General features: G+C 58.1%; 1 protein-coding gene across 3 annotated transcripts in view; it reads right to left on the minus strand.

Moving 5' to 3' along the window:
• The window catches only part of C18H16orf74 (chromosome 18 C16orf74 homolog), a 29601-nt gene extending 13284 nt beyond the window's left edge, over positions 1-16317 (minus strand). Inside the window, exons 1-3 of one of the 3 annotated variants that reach the window (XM_061386925.1) lie at positions 16140-16317; positions 14720-14783; positions 8218-8262 (exon numbers count right to left, since the gene is read on the minus strand). In XM_061386925.1, coding sequence (XP_061242909.1) covers positions 8218-8245 — 28 coding nt within the window. In that variant the 5' untranslated portion in view covers positions 8246-8262; positions 14720-14783; positions 16140-16317. Of the gene's footprint in view, positions 1-6881; positions 7803-8217; positions 8263-14719; positions 14784-16139 lie in introns of those variants that run through there. The other 2 variants (XM_061386924.1, XM_061386926.1) reach the window with 2 other exon arrangements.
• Between the last annotated feature and the right edge of the window lie 819 nt (positions 16318-17136).

Genomic DNA, 17136 nt, shown 5'->3' on the forward strand with positions numbered 1-17136 from the left:
GGCTGCCTGCTGCCCACGGTGCGCGCTGACAACACGGTGGGCGCTGACATCACAAGCACTCCCTAGGGCACAGGTCTGTCCGGCCCCTGGGAGAGACAGAACACAGCTGTCCTTTTGTGTGCTGGACTCCTGGGCAAGTCAGTGACTGCTCCGGACACCAGGACCACTCACTGTTGCTCTGGCCATGGGGGGCCTGGCCCACGGTCATAGAGAAAACTCCAAAGACATTCGAAAGGGAAGAAAGCACATGGGATCATCTCAGTAATAACAACAGCCCCCAGTGGCCACTTACGCACACGCATGGCACCCCCACAAGCCTCCTTCCATCCCAGCCACAGCCCGCCCGGCCAGGGTCTAACTGCACCTGTCACATGTGTGTGTGCTAAGTCGCTTCAGTCATGTCTGACTGTTTGCAACCCCATGGACGGTAGCCCGCCAGGCTCCTCTGTCCATGGGGATTCTCCAGGCAAGAATACTGGAGTGGGCTGCCATGCCCTCCTCCAGGGTACCTTCCCGACCCAGGGATGGAACCCGCATCCCTTATGTCTCCTGCACTGGCCAGCGCCACCTGCAGACCCTGTCCTGCTTTGTAGTTAAGAACAAAAAGCACTGATTCAGGGGATTGAAGACCCTCAGCCAGGTCACGTGAGACTCAGACCCAGTGACCCGTCTCTGAGCTTCACGCTCACCTGCCTTGGGCACCGTGAAGTCTGTGAGGCAGAAGCAGAAGGATGGGGGGAGGTGGGGAAGGATGGGTTAGAGGTGGACGTGGCCCAGGATCACGTCCATGCCCTCTGGGAGGCTTGGGAACCACAGCCCAGGATGGAGAGAGGTCAGCCTCCCAGGCCAGGCACATGCTGGCAGTCGACAGCTGGTGAGCACTCCCTTCCCTGGGGGCAGCATGAGGCCCCTAGCCCCCAAGAGCCGCCGGCACCAGGCAGCAAGTCCAGCCCCCTCCCGCCTCCTTCAGCCCAAAAGCACTTCTGGAGCACCTCGCCCAGGCCCGGCCCAGAGGGAACTGCGGGCACAGAGGTGGGGTAGGGGGCCTCATGTCCAGGTGCCTGGTCAGGATCCCGAGGCCCTTGGGGCCCCAGCGCGGCTGCTGTGTGACCCGAGCCAGGGGGCTTTCCCACCCGAGGCCTCAGGAGCCCCACCTGTAACCAGGGCATCATGAGTGAGTCTCCTCAAAGCCTCGCTGAGTGGATGACAGGAGAGGTGGGGTAGTGGGGGACAGGAGTGGACCGCTGACCTGGGCGAGGGAATGAGATGGCACAGCTGCCCTGGCCAGTCAGGGCTGGTCCTGGGAGGGTCTCTGCATCTGAATTAAATTCAAAGGAGTGCTCTTTCTACCAGCGTCGATTGTGTCCCTACTGTGTGCTGACCCACAGCCGGGAACAGGGCTCCAGGGATGAAGAAGGCAGCATGATTTCTGCCCCTGTGGAGCCCCGGGAGCAAGGAGGAGATGCAGATTAATCCTGTGTGGGCCCCAGTTAGAGACAGCGACTCTCCTCTCCCACCTGCCGTGAGTCTTGGGTTCTGCCCCCTCCTTCGGGAGGACAGCAGGTGCTGGGTTTAGCTTAAGCCTGACCAGGGGTAAATCCCTGCTCTGAGCCAAGAGGGCTGCCAGCTCGCCCCTGGGACAAGGCCGAGCCGGACTAAGCCCCATCTGCCTCGGCGTTCACGACCGGCTGCGACTGCCCACCCCTACTCTGAGCAGGCCGGGGGGGTGGGCTTCAAGCCCCCCAAGCCCCTGTCTCCTGGGCAGAGATCTGTACAGGAGGTTCCAGGAGGAGCTCTGGGTTGAAGCCTGCCTCCCTGAACCCCAGCCAAGTTCACTTGGTCCTTGTCACCTCTGGGTAGTCAGTCTACACCACAGGGCCCCCTGAATAGCAAGGGCATGGGCCTCGGACAGTGGTTCTCACCCCAGGCTGCACAGCTTCATCCAAACTGAATCCCTGCGCTTCCCTGGTAGCTCAGTGGTAAAGAATCCACCTGCCAATGCAGGGGACACAGGTTCAATCCCTGGTCCGGGAAGATCCCACATGCCTTGGGGCCACTAGGCCTGTGTGCCACAACCACTGAGCCTGTGCTCTGGAGCCCGGGGACCACAGCTGTGAGCCATGTGCTGTAACTACTGAACCCGTGTGCCCCATGCTCCGCAGCCAGAGAAGCCACTGCAATGAGAAGCCCGTGCATCGCAACTCTCCGCAACTAGAAAAAAGCTCTTGCAGCAATCAAGACCCAGCACAGCCAAAAATAAACAAACAAAATTATTAAAGGAAAAAGAAAAAAAGAATCCCTGCCCTGATCAGCAGGCCAGGGCCACCCCCTCCCGTGAGCCTCTCGAGTGAGTCTGATGTTACACAGAGGATGAGGACCCATCTCGAGTGATCCCAGTGCCTCCCATGACTCTGAAGAGAAATCTCGATGAACACCTTTGCTCTCACGGCCCTGCCTGCTCCAGGGCCTCAGCTTCTCCGCCTGGCCCCTGCCCCTACCTCCAGTTCCAACCATACTTGACAGCTCACCAAGTCTCTTCCTGTCTCTGGGGCTTTGCATCTGCTGTTCCCTCTGACCAGAATGCTGTTCCCTGCACTGTGAGGTGAACACTCTCTCCACCAACTCTGGACCCCACTGCAGGACAGCTGGAACCACATGTTCACACTGGAAGGGGGCTCTGTAGGGTGACTCTCTGCTGTGACCTGAGGCTAGTCTTGGGCCTCTAAACGCCAATCAGAAAAATGGACATTATTGTAACTGCCAGCTCCCAGCCACCCAAACCTGGGTTACTGGGAGCAGAGGTTCTGAGCCACCACAAGGGAACCAGGAAGGACGCCTGGGCAGTCAGGGGTCCCAGTGGCCTGGGGGCTGCAGCTGTGTCTCATGTCCACCCTCACCATCACCACATACTCCACAAAAGAGACTGCCAAACCCAACCTACACAGCACCTGACCATACTCCTCAGGATGGTCAAGGTCACAAACAGAAGGAGCTTCTGAGAAACTGGCTCAGCCCAGAGGGGCCTAAGGACACACAATGACTAAATGTAAGGAGGGTCCCGGATCAGATCCACGGACAGACCCAGGTAGAAACTGGGAACTCAGAATAAAGTATTAGTTAAAATAATGGGTCAGTATCAGTTCACTGGCCATAAAGAACATACCACACTCATGTAAGATGCTGACTACACATAAAACTGGTCATGGAGTATACACAACCATGTACTCTCCTCACAATTTTTCTGTTAATATAAATCTAAAACTGTTCTAAAAAAGAAAGCCTATTATAACAAACAAACCAAACAACAAGCCTGGACAAAGTCTCCATCTCCTGGCCCTTTAGCTCCAGAAGGACAGTCCCCTGGGACCAGCCCCATCTTTCGGATCCCGTCTCCATGGTGATGATGGAGTTGGCTGGGGCTGAAGCCAGCAAACTCTGGGGAGTCCCAGAGACCACACCAGGCCCCCGAGGAGACCCCAATGGGAAAGGCCACACCTGCAGGTTAACTCCCCCGACCCTACCCACCCCCCACCCCCCTCCCCGGCAAGGTCCCCACGCAGCTGGAGCTGGAGCTCCTCCAGAGTGGGAAGGCGTGAAGGGCCAGGAACCCCGGGGGCACCATCTCTAGCGCTCATCTCAGATCATTCTTGACACCTGGCCCAGGAGATGCTGCCACTCATCACTCCATTTCACAGATGGGGAAACTGAGGCTTGGGCATGTGAAGTGGTTGGGGGCAGGACTGGGATTTGAACCTAATCTCTCTGACTCCAGAGTCACCTTGCCAGTGGTTCTCCACCTTGAGCGTGTCCTGGCATCCCTCAGAGAGAGTGCGAGAAACGCCAGAGCTCCTGACGCGGCAGGTCCAAGTGGGTCTGAGAATTCTCACCTCTGTCTGCTTCCCAGGTGATGCTGAGACTGCAGGTCAGGGATCCCCGCTGAAAACCATAGGGCCCCACCATGCTGATTCCTGGTGGTGCCCCACCCTCAAGGCTGACCAGGACAGAACTGCTCACGAATCAGGGAAACCCCTCACCACCCTCATGTGCCGTCTGCCAGGCCAAGCCCCGACGACCTGCCCTGGGCCTTGAGCCCTGGTCCCTGTGCCACAGTCTTCCCATTTGTAAAGTTAGCTATGCTGTCCAGATATAGTGAGGACAAGGTGAGTGACTGGGGGATGCCCAGGGCATACCCGCCTTTACATGAGAAGGAGCGAGGGACGTGCTCTCGGGACAGTGGACCATTCCCACAGGTCACAGCTGCTACAGCTGGGCCTTGAGCACACGGAGCCTGTTCAAAGTGTCCCCCTGCTCCTTTGGAACCAGAAACATAAGGACTCTGGCATAGCCCTCAGACGTCACACTCTTGTGATCGCCCACCTTGAGCTGCATCTTTATCACAATGACAAAGACAGGCAATGAGCACGTTCTAAAACTAAAACAGAACTGCCTTCTTGTACCCCACGTGGAAGGTTCAGAGGTGAAGTGACATGTGGTGGGTTTGAGGAGAGTCCCCCCCAATCCACGCCCACCCAGAACTGCAAACTCTGACCTTATTTGGAAATAAGTTCTTTGCAGACATAATTAGTGAAGGACCTTGTGATGCAATCATCCTGTATTTAAGACTTGGCTTCCCTGGTGGCTCAGAGGTAAAGCCTCTGCCTGCAATGCAGGAGACCTGGGTTTGATCCCTGGGTCAGGAAGATCCCCTGGAGAAGGAAATGGCAACCCACTCCAGTACTCTTGCCTGGAAAATTCTGTGGGCTATAGTCCATGGGGTTGCAAAGAGTTGAACATGACTGAGCGACTTCACTTTCACTTTTCACTTTAAGTCCAAAGACTGGTGTTTTCATAAGACAAAGGCAGAGGGATGTCTTTCTAAGAGAAAGGGCCCAGGGACACACAGGGGAGGAGGCTGGAGGGAGGTGGCCACAAGCCAAGGACGCCTGGAGCCCCCAGGAGCTGGAAGACACAGGAAAGACCCCACCTCTGGAGCCCCCAGAGGGAACATGGCCCACTCTGGTTTCAGACTTCAGGCCTCCAGAACTGGGAGAAAACATGAAGAGACTTCTGTGGTTTGAACCACCGCCGCCCCCCCACCAGCCCCCGCCGCACATCTGTGATAATCTGTTACAGTGGAAACTTAAGACACCACCTGAGTTAATGTTAAGATGAACTAAGTTTAGGATTCATGTGAAGATGTAAGAGACCACGGTCACTTTAAGTGTTGAATTAAAAGGCTTTCCTCTGAAGAGGCCATGCCAGTGGTGGCTAAAGCTAGGCCTCTGGGACAGCCCGCCTGGGTTCAAATCCCACCTGGATCCACGCTGTGTGGCCCCAGCTAAGTACATGACTTCCATGCTTCTCAGCTTTCTCATCTGGAAACTGGGGATCCCAGAAGTGCCCACTTCACAGTGGGAGGAGGGATGGATGAGCTACAGTTCCACTCAGAGTGCACAGACCAGGGCCTTGTCCAGGGCCAAACCCCCAGGAAGATGCCACCATTTACCCTTATTATTTGACTAGATCATCTTGATTTCTGGAATTTATCCCAAAGAAATTATAATTTAAAAAAAAATTCACAAAGCGGGAATTTCCCTGGTGGTCTGCACTCCTAATGTAGGGGGCCTGCGTTCAAATCCTGGTCAGGGAACTACATCGTGCAAACCGCAGCTGAAAGATCACACATGCCACAGCAAAGACCCGGGGTAGCCAAATAAACCAGTACTTAGGGCTGCTGCTGCCGCTAAGTCGCTTCAGTCGTGTCCGACTCTTAGTACTTAGGGCAGAGATGTTCAAAATGACATTATCCACAAAAGCCACATGCCGGAAACGACCCAAAGACCCATTCTCGGCAGAACTGGACAGAGGCATTCAAGCACTGTGAAAGTGACATGGCCTGGAGAAACACAGCCCTCACACTTGATGTGAAATAAAAAATAAACACGAGATGCTGGGAAGGATTGAAGGCGGGAGGAGAAGGGGACGACAGAGGATGAGATGGTTGAATGGCATCACCGACTCAATGGACATGAGTTTGAGTAAGCTCCGGGAGTTGGTAATGGACAGGGAGGCCTGGCGTGCTGCAGTCCCTGGGGTCCCAAACAGTCAGACATGACTGAGCGACTGGACTGAACTGAACTGAAACACAAGATGGTGCCCAGGCTACATATCCCAGTACCAACAACCAGCTGGACCCGCACCTGTGGGCAGCAAAGGACGCACATGGACGACCACGTGTGGATGTCAGGGGTGCGGGACCCAGCCCTCGGCAGTCTGCTGTAAGAATGAGGCTCCGACAGGGGGAGGGTCCAGGCCCCTGGACTGGTGGAGGACCTGGGTGGTCTTCATTAAGCCCAGGGAGAGGGCTTCTATGCCCTGCCCGACCCCCATCCCATGTCCTCAGTCACACCCAAGCCTGTGTGGGCCTCGTCATCTTCAGAGACCAAGGCCAGATGCGGCTGGGGGTGGGAGAGGGTGATGGGTGGGCCCCGGAGAGCCAGCAATGAAAAATGCATGAGCACCCCTCGCTCCCACACTCCTGCCAGCACTTAGCTCCTCCGGGGCCCTTATAAAAGCTCCCGGCCCAGAAGCACTCAGGCTGCCGCCCAGGCTTCAGTCCTGCTGGTGGGGGTGGGGTGGGGGGCGCCTCCCAGGGCTTCTCAGACCTGAGGCTGCTGGACCTCCTGCCCTGGCCGACCCCCAGCCTCGGGCAGGGAGGCAGCTGGTTCCCAGAGGCCCCTCCAGCATCTTGGTTTGTCAAAGACGGCGCAACAGCCAACCCTGCAGGCAGCCCAGCGTCCATCGGAGGGGAACAAACCAGACGTGGCCCACACACCACGGAACAGTATTCGGCCTCGAAAAGGAAGGAGGTCCCGACACACCTGCCACAACACGGACAAAGCTTCACCATCACGCTGAGACTGAAGGAAGCCAGACACAAAACGGCAGGGGCCATACAATTCCGCTTCTGGGAGGCACCCCCGTGGGTGCTTTCAGAGAGACAGAAAGTAGGTGGTGGGGGTCAGGGCTCTGAAGAGAGGAAGGGAGGGTTTGTGTTTAATGCGGACAGAGTTTCAGCTGGAAAAGGAGGAGCCCTGGAGGTGACAGCGCTGACGCTTGTACAGCAACATGAATGCACTTAATGCCCCTGGGTTGTACGCTTAGAAATGGTTAACAGGGGAAACTTTATGTTATGTCTATTTTACCACAACTAACAACCAGAAAAGACAGCTTGTCTCGAACGCCTGTTCTGTGCCCAGCACAGTCTAAGGGAAGAGTGTTCTTGAGCCCTGAGGCTTCCGTCTCTGGACCCAACTCTCCTGGACACCCGCTCAGCAAGCACCTCCCCTGACTCCTCCGTGGGGACTGCTGCTCCCCACTGGCCCGCGGTCTTGGAAGAGCTGTTCATCAAGATGGACGTACCCTGCCCCCACTGAGTGCCACATCCCAGCCTAGGGCCTGAAGCCTGACCTCCCGAGGGCTTCCTGTCACAGAGGGATGGAGTGGGAGCTGGCAGGAGGGGAGTCAGGGCTGGCAGGCATGCTGTACATGGGCAAGAAGCCGTCAGGGTGACTCCCAGATATTAGGCTGGGGAGATGATGGGAGGGAGCATTTGTCCCCCAATAATGAGCTTCCTATGGGCCCCGTTGGTCGTCTGGACGCTGAACCGAAAGGTCCAGAGCAGAAGAAAGAGGTCTGGGCTGCCTCGACCAACACATACAATGCCCCTCAATGATTCTGCATCCTGGAACTTTCCCCCTGCTGGCCCTGCCCCTCTCCTAGCCCTCCCTGCCCAGCCCCTAGCAGGTGGGACCACCTAGCTCACCACCCGTGTCGTGGTAACAGGCCCTCAGGGTGGAGAGCAAAGCCCCTCCCCCCCACCCCGCCCTGTGCATGGCCGGCACTGTCCTGCAGGGCCCCTGACCCTGCACAGCCTGGAGTGCATCCCTCTGAGGGGGGCAACCGAGTCGTGGGGGGCACTACAACGTCCCCCCATCACTCAGCTCCAGGGAAAGGCAGGCCTGGAGGAGCACTCAGAGTCAGAGCACACACTTACACGGCGCCTGCTGTGTACCGGTGCTGCCTTTACTGGAGGTGCCCCCCTCCCAGTCCAGGGCAGCACCGCTGGGGTCTCAGGGTCTGCCCTGTCTCAGGGCTCACTCCACCTCCCCCCGGGCACCCCGCTTAAGAGCTGGAGGGAGACAGCCGCCCGCTTACCTTTCAGGCAGGTCAGCTTCAGCCCCATGTCGGCACCTCTGCAGCCTGGGGAGAGAGGAGAGGCTTGTTTGTATCGGCCACGCGTGGCCAGGCCCCCACCCGGCCTGATGGGTGCACAACAGGAAGCAGTGGTGGAGAGAAACCGCGGCCGAGGTCACGGCGCCTGCTGGCTACATCTGGGCTGAATTTGCTGTGTGCTGGTGGAAAAAACTTTCAGGCATCTCAAAGGTGAACATGCTGGAGAGAGGCCCAGTGCGGCGACTGAGCTGGTGAAGGTGCAAGAGAGGTCTGGCCCGGGTGATGGGGCGGAACACGCACCACCTGCCCTGCCTTTGAGGGGCCACCGTGTGGCTGTTTTGGGGATGAGAGGGCCCCAGGTGGGGCCGCAGGGTGGCCCTGAGCCCCGTGATGGGTGTGGTGTGCCTTCTGTTCAAACGAGGCCTCCTCTCCTAAAATGCAAATTCTTTCGCGTCCTAACGGCTGAAAGGAGCCCAGTCCCCAGTCCATGGGGGTTAAAATCCCCCACCATCTCCCTGCAAGTTCTGAAGAGCTGCTGAAGAAACGGGCAGCGGTTCACGGTCTCCTGACATTTGACTCTGTTACAACCCTAGGAGGTGCTATCACTGTCCCCACTTTATGGATGAGAAAAATCAAGGCTCAGAGAGGTGGTGGTGGCTACCTAGGCCACACAGCTTACTAGGAGTGGAGTTGGGGTTCCAACCCAGGACTGCCCTGACCCCCGCGAGGGCCCCCCTACAGGGGTCTGTGAAGCTCTACAGGGTGGGTGCTCGGGGCTCTGAGAGGCTGAGGATGGGGACTCCTGCACTCGCAGGGAGACACCAGGGGCCGGGGGGTGGCCATGGGCAGCGCCCCACAGGTCTCTGCCACCCTTGCGGTGCAAGCCTGGATGGAGGGCTGGGATCTGAGATAGGCACCCTGACAGTCAGGCTGACTCTGGCTTGGCCAACTGTCCATGGGCGCCCCCCACCCATCCTCCTGTCTCCTCCTCCCTCATTCCTTGGGCCCAGGCCTTCCAGCCCCCTTCCCTACTTTCCTCAATATACTTCTTACACATTTCCCATCCTGGCATCTGGTCTTGGGAGACCAGACACAGGTGGATACAAGGCCAAACGGGACCCTGCACCTGAGTAAGCGTGCAGTGGTGCCATCTGAGGCCAGGAGGCCAGAGGAAGGTTCCGGTCCCAGCCTGGGAGGCCAGGGACCATGTCCCCAAAGACAGGAGCCAGCAAAGCGGGAAACCCCAGGCTGCAGGAACAGAATGTGCAAAGGCCCAGAGGACATGCGGGGGCGTGGCCCACTGGAGGAACAGGCCACAGAAGGGCCCAGGCTGAGCCGCACTGCGGGGTCTCTGGAGGCTGGTTACATAGTGGAGGGGTTATCCTGAGCACATGTAGTAGCTTCTGCATTCTAGCGGGCTGTGCAGGCCAGCCCCTCTCCAGGCCTTGCTACCAGCAGCCTTGGCACCCCCAGGAACTCATTAACAGTGCAGCCTCTCAGCCCCACCTGGGTGCACTGAGCCGGAATCGATGTTGTAACAAGGCCCCATGGGACCCAGATGCTCAGCTCTGGGCCAGAAACCGTGGAGTCTGAGCACTGGAAAAGGTGGGGCAGCCAGGGTACAGGAGAGAAGCTGCTGGAAGCTGGGGTGATGTACAGGCTGGTGAGATGGTAGGATCCCAGGAGGGGTCAGTCTGGAGGAGCGGCCAGGGCAAAGGCTTCAATTTTAGCCAGGCTGGACTTGTGGGCGGGTAGGAGATGGACCAGGGAGGGAGAGGGCAAGAGGGACGGTCAGACACGGATGGGAACAGAGCCAGGATGGCTGCGTGTAAAGGACGCGCTTCCTACTTGGAGCAGGCCCGGAGCTGCAGTTCCCAGAGCTGGGAATCAGAGCCTGGCAGGGGTCCCTCCCCAAAAGGCTCCCCATTGGCCTGGGCTGTGGTAAGAACTGGGCTTTTCCAAAGCTCTGGAGGCAGGAGCAAGACGATTCTAATAGGTGGGATGAGCTGCCAGGAGTGTGTACCCTTCCTTGGGTTGGGGGGTGCAGTGCTGGAGGAAGGGAGAGCCCCAGAGAAGGCCTGTGGGGTAGGGATGGGTGCCTCTCTCGAGCACCCACTCTGTGCCCAGCACCCTCCGGAGTGCCTCCATTCACGGTCATTTAAGCCTCACGACAGCCTGGTGACACTGGGGCCATTCCGATCCCCACTTTGCTAATGGGGAAACTGAGGCACCGGGAAGTTAGTTAACCTGCAGAAGGGTTGTATGGGGAGCAGGTGGTGGGGCAGGGATTCCAAGCCTATGCTTTCAACCCCAGAGTTCCCCTCCCATGTCTCTCGTGGGCCTCTTGCCCAGGGGTCTGCGGCCCTGAGTTAGGGCCACAGCAACCTCCCAGGGCTCTTGCCGGCCACACCACATCACAGCCACACAGTGAGCTCTGATCTCACAGTCCACGCTCCTCCGTTCTGTCTGGGGTACACGCTGGCCACCGCCCACCCAACAGCTTACACGACACATCCCACCCTAGGGCCACACGACAGTGATTCACACTGAAGTCCGCACTGACAAAGTGAGAGTGGGAAGCTGCCGTAAAGTCCAACAGAGAAACAGCCGCAGAGGCGTGGAGGGTGAGGGGCACTGCCTTGTCTGCTGCTGACACTGGGACACGGGCGTTCACGACATGCTTGTCTCTAGTTTGAAAAGTAGTAAAATGGTCAAAAGAAAGACACCTGTCCAGGAGGTGACAGCACGGAGCTGTGGTCGAGTTTTGTGATTCTGATCTCTGGGCTGCATTTTGTAAGAGGTGGGCCCTGCCCTGAGGACACGCACTGGGGTGTTTAGGGTCCTCGGCCATCATTTCTGCAGCTTCACTCTCAGAGCCCGGCCAGAAATCCAAGCCAATGAAGCAACTGTAGCTACATGTTCACTTCCAGGGAAGGATATACATTAGCTCCTACTGTTCTTGTAACTTTTCTGAAACTTGAAACTATTCAAGGGAAGCATTCAGCAAGGGAAAGCAGAGAGCAGTTATTTACCCTGACTCCACGGAACAGCCCCCGCGCCCTGCCCCGGTAGCCAGAATGCAGTGGGAGCATCACATCCAACTCCCCTACCCCGTCTCTGGTGTGGCTGGAGGGGTGGCCAGGGGCCGCAGCGCTGGCTGGGGGAAGGCGCTCTGGTTCCCTGCTCCTCCCAGAAAACTGTCCTGAATGGATAGGTTTTGTCGCTAAAGCTGTCCTGTGACTTGAGAAATACCTATCTCCAAACATTCAGGGAAAAAAGGAAGGAAGTTAAGGAAGGAGGAGGAGCTGGCAGCCTGGATCCAGTGGACACCGTGGGACGGGAAGCTGTGTGAGGGTCAGGCAAACGTCACGTGGTGAGGTCAGGGCTAGGTGGAATGATTGTATTTCTAGTTTCTAAAACTTCCAAACGTAGTTTTCACCAACCGACCTTTCTCATTCCCATGCACATTGCTGCAACGCGCCACAAGGGCAGTGGGCCTTGGGAGGGGCTGAGAGGAACCAGGAGTCTGTGTGGGCTGTGTGACCTTCGGCCAAGTCCTCTTCCTCTCTGAGCCTGAGATGCTGATGCTTCACTGCCCTCCTCCCCCACCCCCGCTCCAAGTCCTCAGTTATAGAACAGGCATCCTGACCCAGCCTCCAGGACAGGGCCTGGAGCCATCGTCACCATCGTCATCATCTGTCAATATCACGGTGTCACCCTTCAGTAGCCTGTGGGGACACTGTGTGGGAAGAGAACCAGGGGGCGGCCTGCCATGCAGTCCCCGAGTCCGAGGTGTAGCCAGTTATAGGGGATGGAGGAGGCGCTCCCCAGGGTGGTTTGTGTAGGACCGTGGACAGCGCCCCATCCACTCCACTCCCTCTGTGATGGGGCTGCCCCCAGCAGAGATGGCAGGTGCCTTTGCAGGAGACGGTCCTGGTAGACGGGATGTTCATCTGTCCAAATGGAGCCATACAGACGCTTGACTGTGGGGAGCAGGCTATGTCCCCCTAAACTTCATCCTCACCACTGACACAGATGTCAAGCTAATGCTTTCAAGAGGCTGAGTTCATTACAAAAATTCCTAAACCTGACAACACCCAGCGAGATAACATCATCGCATCTGTGACTTACAGATGACGGAGTGGAGCTCTGGGCGGTCCAACAGCAGCTCTGGGAGGCCAGAGCTCAAAGCCAGGTCAGTTGCACCCCCGGGCTTCTGTGTCTATCATTCTACATGCTGAGGTCTATACCCGGAAGACACACATTTGTGCGATTAGAAAATAAAGGTTTAACGGGTGGGAAGAAAAGATTCCATGGGAGGGGCCCCCCTAGCTTGGCAAGAAGGTAGGCAAGCCATCAGGCCCAAGAGAACTTCACGTTTAGGTATAAATGTACTCTCTCACACATTCGCAGGAGTGTGAAAAACCACCCTTTCATATCAAATCGGGCTCTGTTTATGTTCCCTTCAAAATATCAGGCTGTTAATTATTTGCACAACAGCTTGAGTTAAAACAGGTCCTTTCTTGCACTCGGGCGTAAGAATCTCCCTACCGCCAAATGGCTGCGACAGAACCCTCTCTGGTGACACGGATGGGCAGTGAGAAATAAAAACTTACTTCCTCCTGCAGGGGTCTGCCTCTCCCCTGAGCAGTGGCCAGAGAGATGGATGTCGGCCACTCTGCACGCCAAATGGCCCCTCACGGCCCCTCTGAAGCCTGGGCAGCTCCAGGGCAGAGGACACCCTTGGCCAAGATGTCTGTTACTATCTTTATAGCTGCCTTGCAGATAAGAGCCCCAAACTATCAGCCCGTAGCAGGGTAGTGCTCGCCAGCCCACTCCCTGCAGGTTCCTGATGCAAAGAGAACAGTAAACTAATGTGTTCTCTGCACAAAGTGTAAAGTAATAAAGATGTAGCACTGCCCGTGGAACACATCAGAACCACTCAGAGCACAAGGGATCTGCTATTAGCTTCCCTTCGGTTTCTGCTTTGGGGGATCATGGAGGTTGGGCTGTAGGAGATGAAGTAAACACCTCCTGGGATGAATCAGATCTCTGGAACTGGGAGCGGTCAGAGAAATAAACTGCCAAATAAAATACAGGATGCCCAACTCCTGTACGGGACAGACTCCTACTAAACATTCTCCATCATTTTCTGCAGTTCACATGGAACAGGGCAGCCTTTATTTTCATTTGCTAACCCTAGCAACCCTACATGGAGGTGGCCACCTGGGCTTCCCAGATGAGGCCTGTGGCCCATGGAGGCCTAGAGAGGGAGTCAGTGAAAGGCAGAGTTGGGCTAACAACCTGATCACGGTCTCTGGAGTCACCTCCCAGACGGAATCGGAAGAGCCCCGTGGAGCTCGTGACTTGACAGGGACCCAGAGCCTCACTCCCTTAACCAAGACCTCACTGGAGGATGGAGGAGAGGGCACGGGTGGAGACTCACAGCTGAAGAATGTGACAGTTTGCCTAGGTGGGTGGACCCACCAGACCAGATAGAATCAGGTTCCCCTCCCAGCTGGGGGAGCCCAGGACCAGCTCTCGGGCCAGTCCCCCTACTGCAAACACAGGGAAGACCTACTGACAGACTGGCCAAGAGGGGCTCCCAGCAGGCCTATGACACATCTTGGTTTCCTTCTTTTAAAAAAAAATGGGACTTTCCTTTTGCAACAGGATTAGAATTCCTACAATAGCAGCCAAAGGGACTGCGCTGGGAACAGATGCTACAAGCGTTAACATGCCTCCCTTTCTGGTACACAGAATGCAAACATGAGCCTCTCCTGGGCTTTAGGCCACAGACCCGCAGGGGGCACTTGCCTGGCCCACAGCTGCTCGCCCACAGGAAGCGAAAGACGATGGGCTTGGGGGGAAGACAAGGTGCCCACTAAAGCCTGCACCTGCCTTGCTGTCACGGGGCAGGGTCTTGGGCTACCCAGGGTCAAGCTGTGGTCTTCCACTGACTGGCAATGTAAATGTGAGCACGATACTTGGCCCTCTGAGCCTGAGACCAAATTCAACACGTACAATTTGTGCAACTTTCCATATGTTACACGTCAGTAAAAATGTTTAAAAATAAGGGGTATTCTATTAGAAGTTAGGCTAACAGTTAACTAATCATGGGGCTAATTAGAAAACACGGCATCCTTTTTACAGCAGCCTTGAAGTTAGGAGTCGCAAACTATTAGCCCTTAGCTTTCCTGCTGGCCAGCTCACCCCATTCAGGTTTGCAGCGCAAACAGAAAACTAAACCACCGCTTTCTCTGCACCCAAATAAAAAGTAACCACAGTGTGGCACTGTCTGTGGGATACACACAATCCCCCACAAGCTCGGAGGGGAGGCTGTGGCTGCGTTGGCTGTGAGCGGGCTCCTGGGTGTACGCATTATTGTAAATCTATAACACATTATTTTCACCCAGGAGGGTCTGCCTACAGTTTGGTCCTACACTGTGAGGGTAGGGGTTCAAGGCTAGGCCTCGCCACTTACCCGCCCGCCCCTGCGTGTGACCTTGGATCAGTCACTTGATCTTTATAAGCCTCTGTGTCCTCATCTGTAAAGTGGGGATAACAACAGTGTTAGGTCAGAGAAGAAAAATGGAAAACGCAGGTGATGGGTAGCAGCATGTAGGGCTCAATCAACATGAAGTAGCTCTGCTCTCTTTCCTTGGCCATTGAGCGGAAGTTCCAGAGGTGATCTCAACCCAGGGCTCAAGCCCACCCAGGGCAACCCACCTGCCAAGGGAAAGGCTTCCAGGGAGAGGAGATTAGGCTGGCGGAGCTTTCCACCTCCTTGGGGCCTGCAGAGGGATTAAGTCTTTCCATAAATACACCAACTCCCTCCCATCCAGGGTGGGGACAGGGAACCCATGGTGGGTGTGGCCTGCACAGGTAAGGGGCTGCTTTCTGGACTTGACCCAGCCTGGGACAGGGGCTGCCCCCCAGCACCCCTGGGGGCTCTGTAGGAAGCCCCCCCCCTCCCCGCCCAGCCTGCCAATCCAGATGTGCCTCTGGGATCCTCAGTTTCCTCATCTGTAAGATGGGGTGTTTGTTCCTGCACCAATCACAGGAGGGCCCTCACCAGGCTGCCTTCCCTGCCTCTTCCTCCTCATTCTCAGCGAGGCGAAGGAGGCTCAGCCAGCACAGACTTTTCGGATTCCATCGCGGCCTAACAGCCCGGGGAGGTCTAAGAGAGGTCCCCCTCTGCCCTGACCCCGCCCACCAGGGGGGGGGCGCCGAGCCGGGGTGTAGGTCCACCTGAGTAAGGAGTGCCTCCCTCCAGTTCCGCTGAGCTCAGCGGGCCAGGCAAGTGGCGAGCGCGTTCATAGTGGTCGCCCTTTGCGGTTGCAAACCTGCTTTGATGCCCTGGGAGCGAAGGGGGCCCCTAAGTGAGGCGGTTCATAAATAATACATTCTGAAATACTCGATAGAGGGGAAATGGTTCCTCTCCAGGCCTCCTGCCCCCACCCCCCGGCCGGGCTCCTCTCCAGCTTTCAGGAATGGCGGTCTGGCCCATTCCCCAGGAACTCGTGACCGCGTGGGGTGGCAGGTGGAGACTGGGGGGCCGGCGGCTTCCACGGGCGGGGACACACCTCCCCACGCGCCCGGTGTAAGTTGCAACATGGCCAAAGGGGGCCCAACTTTCCCCAAACCTGCGTCTCCGCAGAAAAGTCTACAAGAAGTAGGGGGGGACGCCCGAGCCCGCGAGGGTCCCCTACCGCACCCCACCCCGGGGTGGGGGCCCGTCCTCCCCAGGGACGGCCCTCCCGCGGCGGGTACTGGCGGGGCGTGAACGCTGCTTGGCGGGGTTGCGGCTTCGGCAAAGAGCTGTGTCTTCCAGAAGGGAAGGGAGGGGTGGGGTGGGGTGGGCAGCGCCGGGCACACCGGGGCGCGCGGCGCGGGGCACTTACCACTTCCTGATGGGCTCACTGTGGGGCCCGCCCGGGCGCCCGTAGCGGCGACGGCCGGGCTCGAGGGGCCGCGGCGACGAGTCTACAAGAGAGAGCAGCGGGGGTCATGGCCCGAGCCGGGCAGTGCGCTGGGGCCCCGCTCCGCCCCGGCCGGCGTTCCCGGCACCCGCCGCCGCCGCCGCTGCGCGCACGCCTCCCCCGTCCCCTCCCCGGACCCCGGGGGCGGTGCCGACTGCAGCCCCGCCCCGCCCGCGGGCGCCGGATCTCACCGGCCGGGCGCTGGGGCGGAGCGGGGCCGCCCGCCGCCTCCCTGGGGAGTGAGCCGGGGGCGCGCCCAGCACCCGCGCCTCCGGCTTCGCGGGCTCACTCCGCTCTCCTTAGCTTCCTCTCGCCCGGCCGGTGGGGGAGGCTGAAGGGGGATCCCGGGGAAAGTTCGGGCCGCGGGACTCTCCACCGTGCGCCCCTCCCCGAGGCTGGGTGCCAGGCCCCCTGCGGCTGTGCATCCCCAGCCCTGGTTGGTGGAAGTGGAACCTTGGGGTTCCCCCACACCGCATGGCCGTGCTTGAGTGAGCCCCACCGCCGAGCCGCGGAGAAGGGGAACGGGGAGAAGGGAGGCTCCACCATCTCCCCGCCTGCCCCGGGTCCTGGGGACGTGCTAGCTGCGCGCCCCTCCCCCACTCCCACCCATCTAGTCGCTGGCCTCCGGGGCTTCGGATGACCCGCGTGATCAAAGGGACAGCTGCCCCGCTGTTAACGTTTGGCCCTCTGGCTCTCCACACATGCTTTTGCACCCCACGTGTGGGGCTGAGCTAGCGGTGTGGCCGGCTGGGGGTGGCAGGTTTTTTGAGGACGCCCAGCTGTTAGGAATTGCCCAGTTCCCCGCCTGTGGGTGCACGGGGCCTTGTACCCAGATGGGTTTCTCCGGAGGCCTCCCACAGAGAGGAGGCCTCCACAGGCACCTACCGTGCCAGGAGGGACAAAGCCACCCCCACCAAGT

The sequence above is a fragment of the Bos javanicus genome, chromosome 18, assembly GCF_032452875.1.
Source record: "Bos javanicus breed banteng chromosome 18, ARS-OSU_banteng_1.0, whole genome shotgun sequence".
In the NCBI taxonomy this organism is placed as follows: Eukaryota; Metazoa; Chordata; class Mammalia; order Artiodactyla; family Bovidae; genus Bos; species Bos javanicus.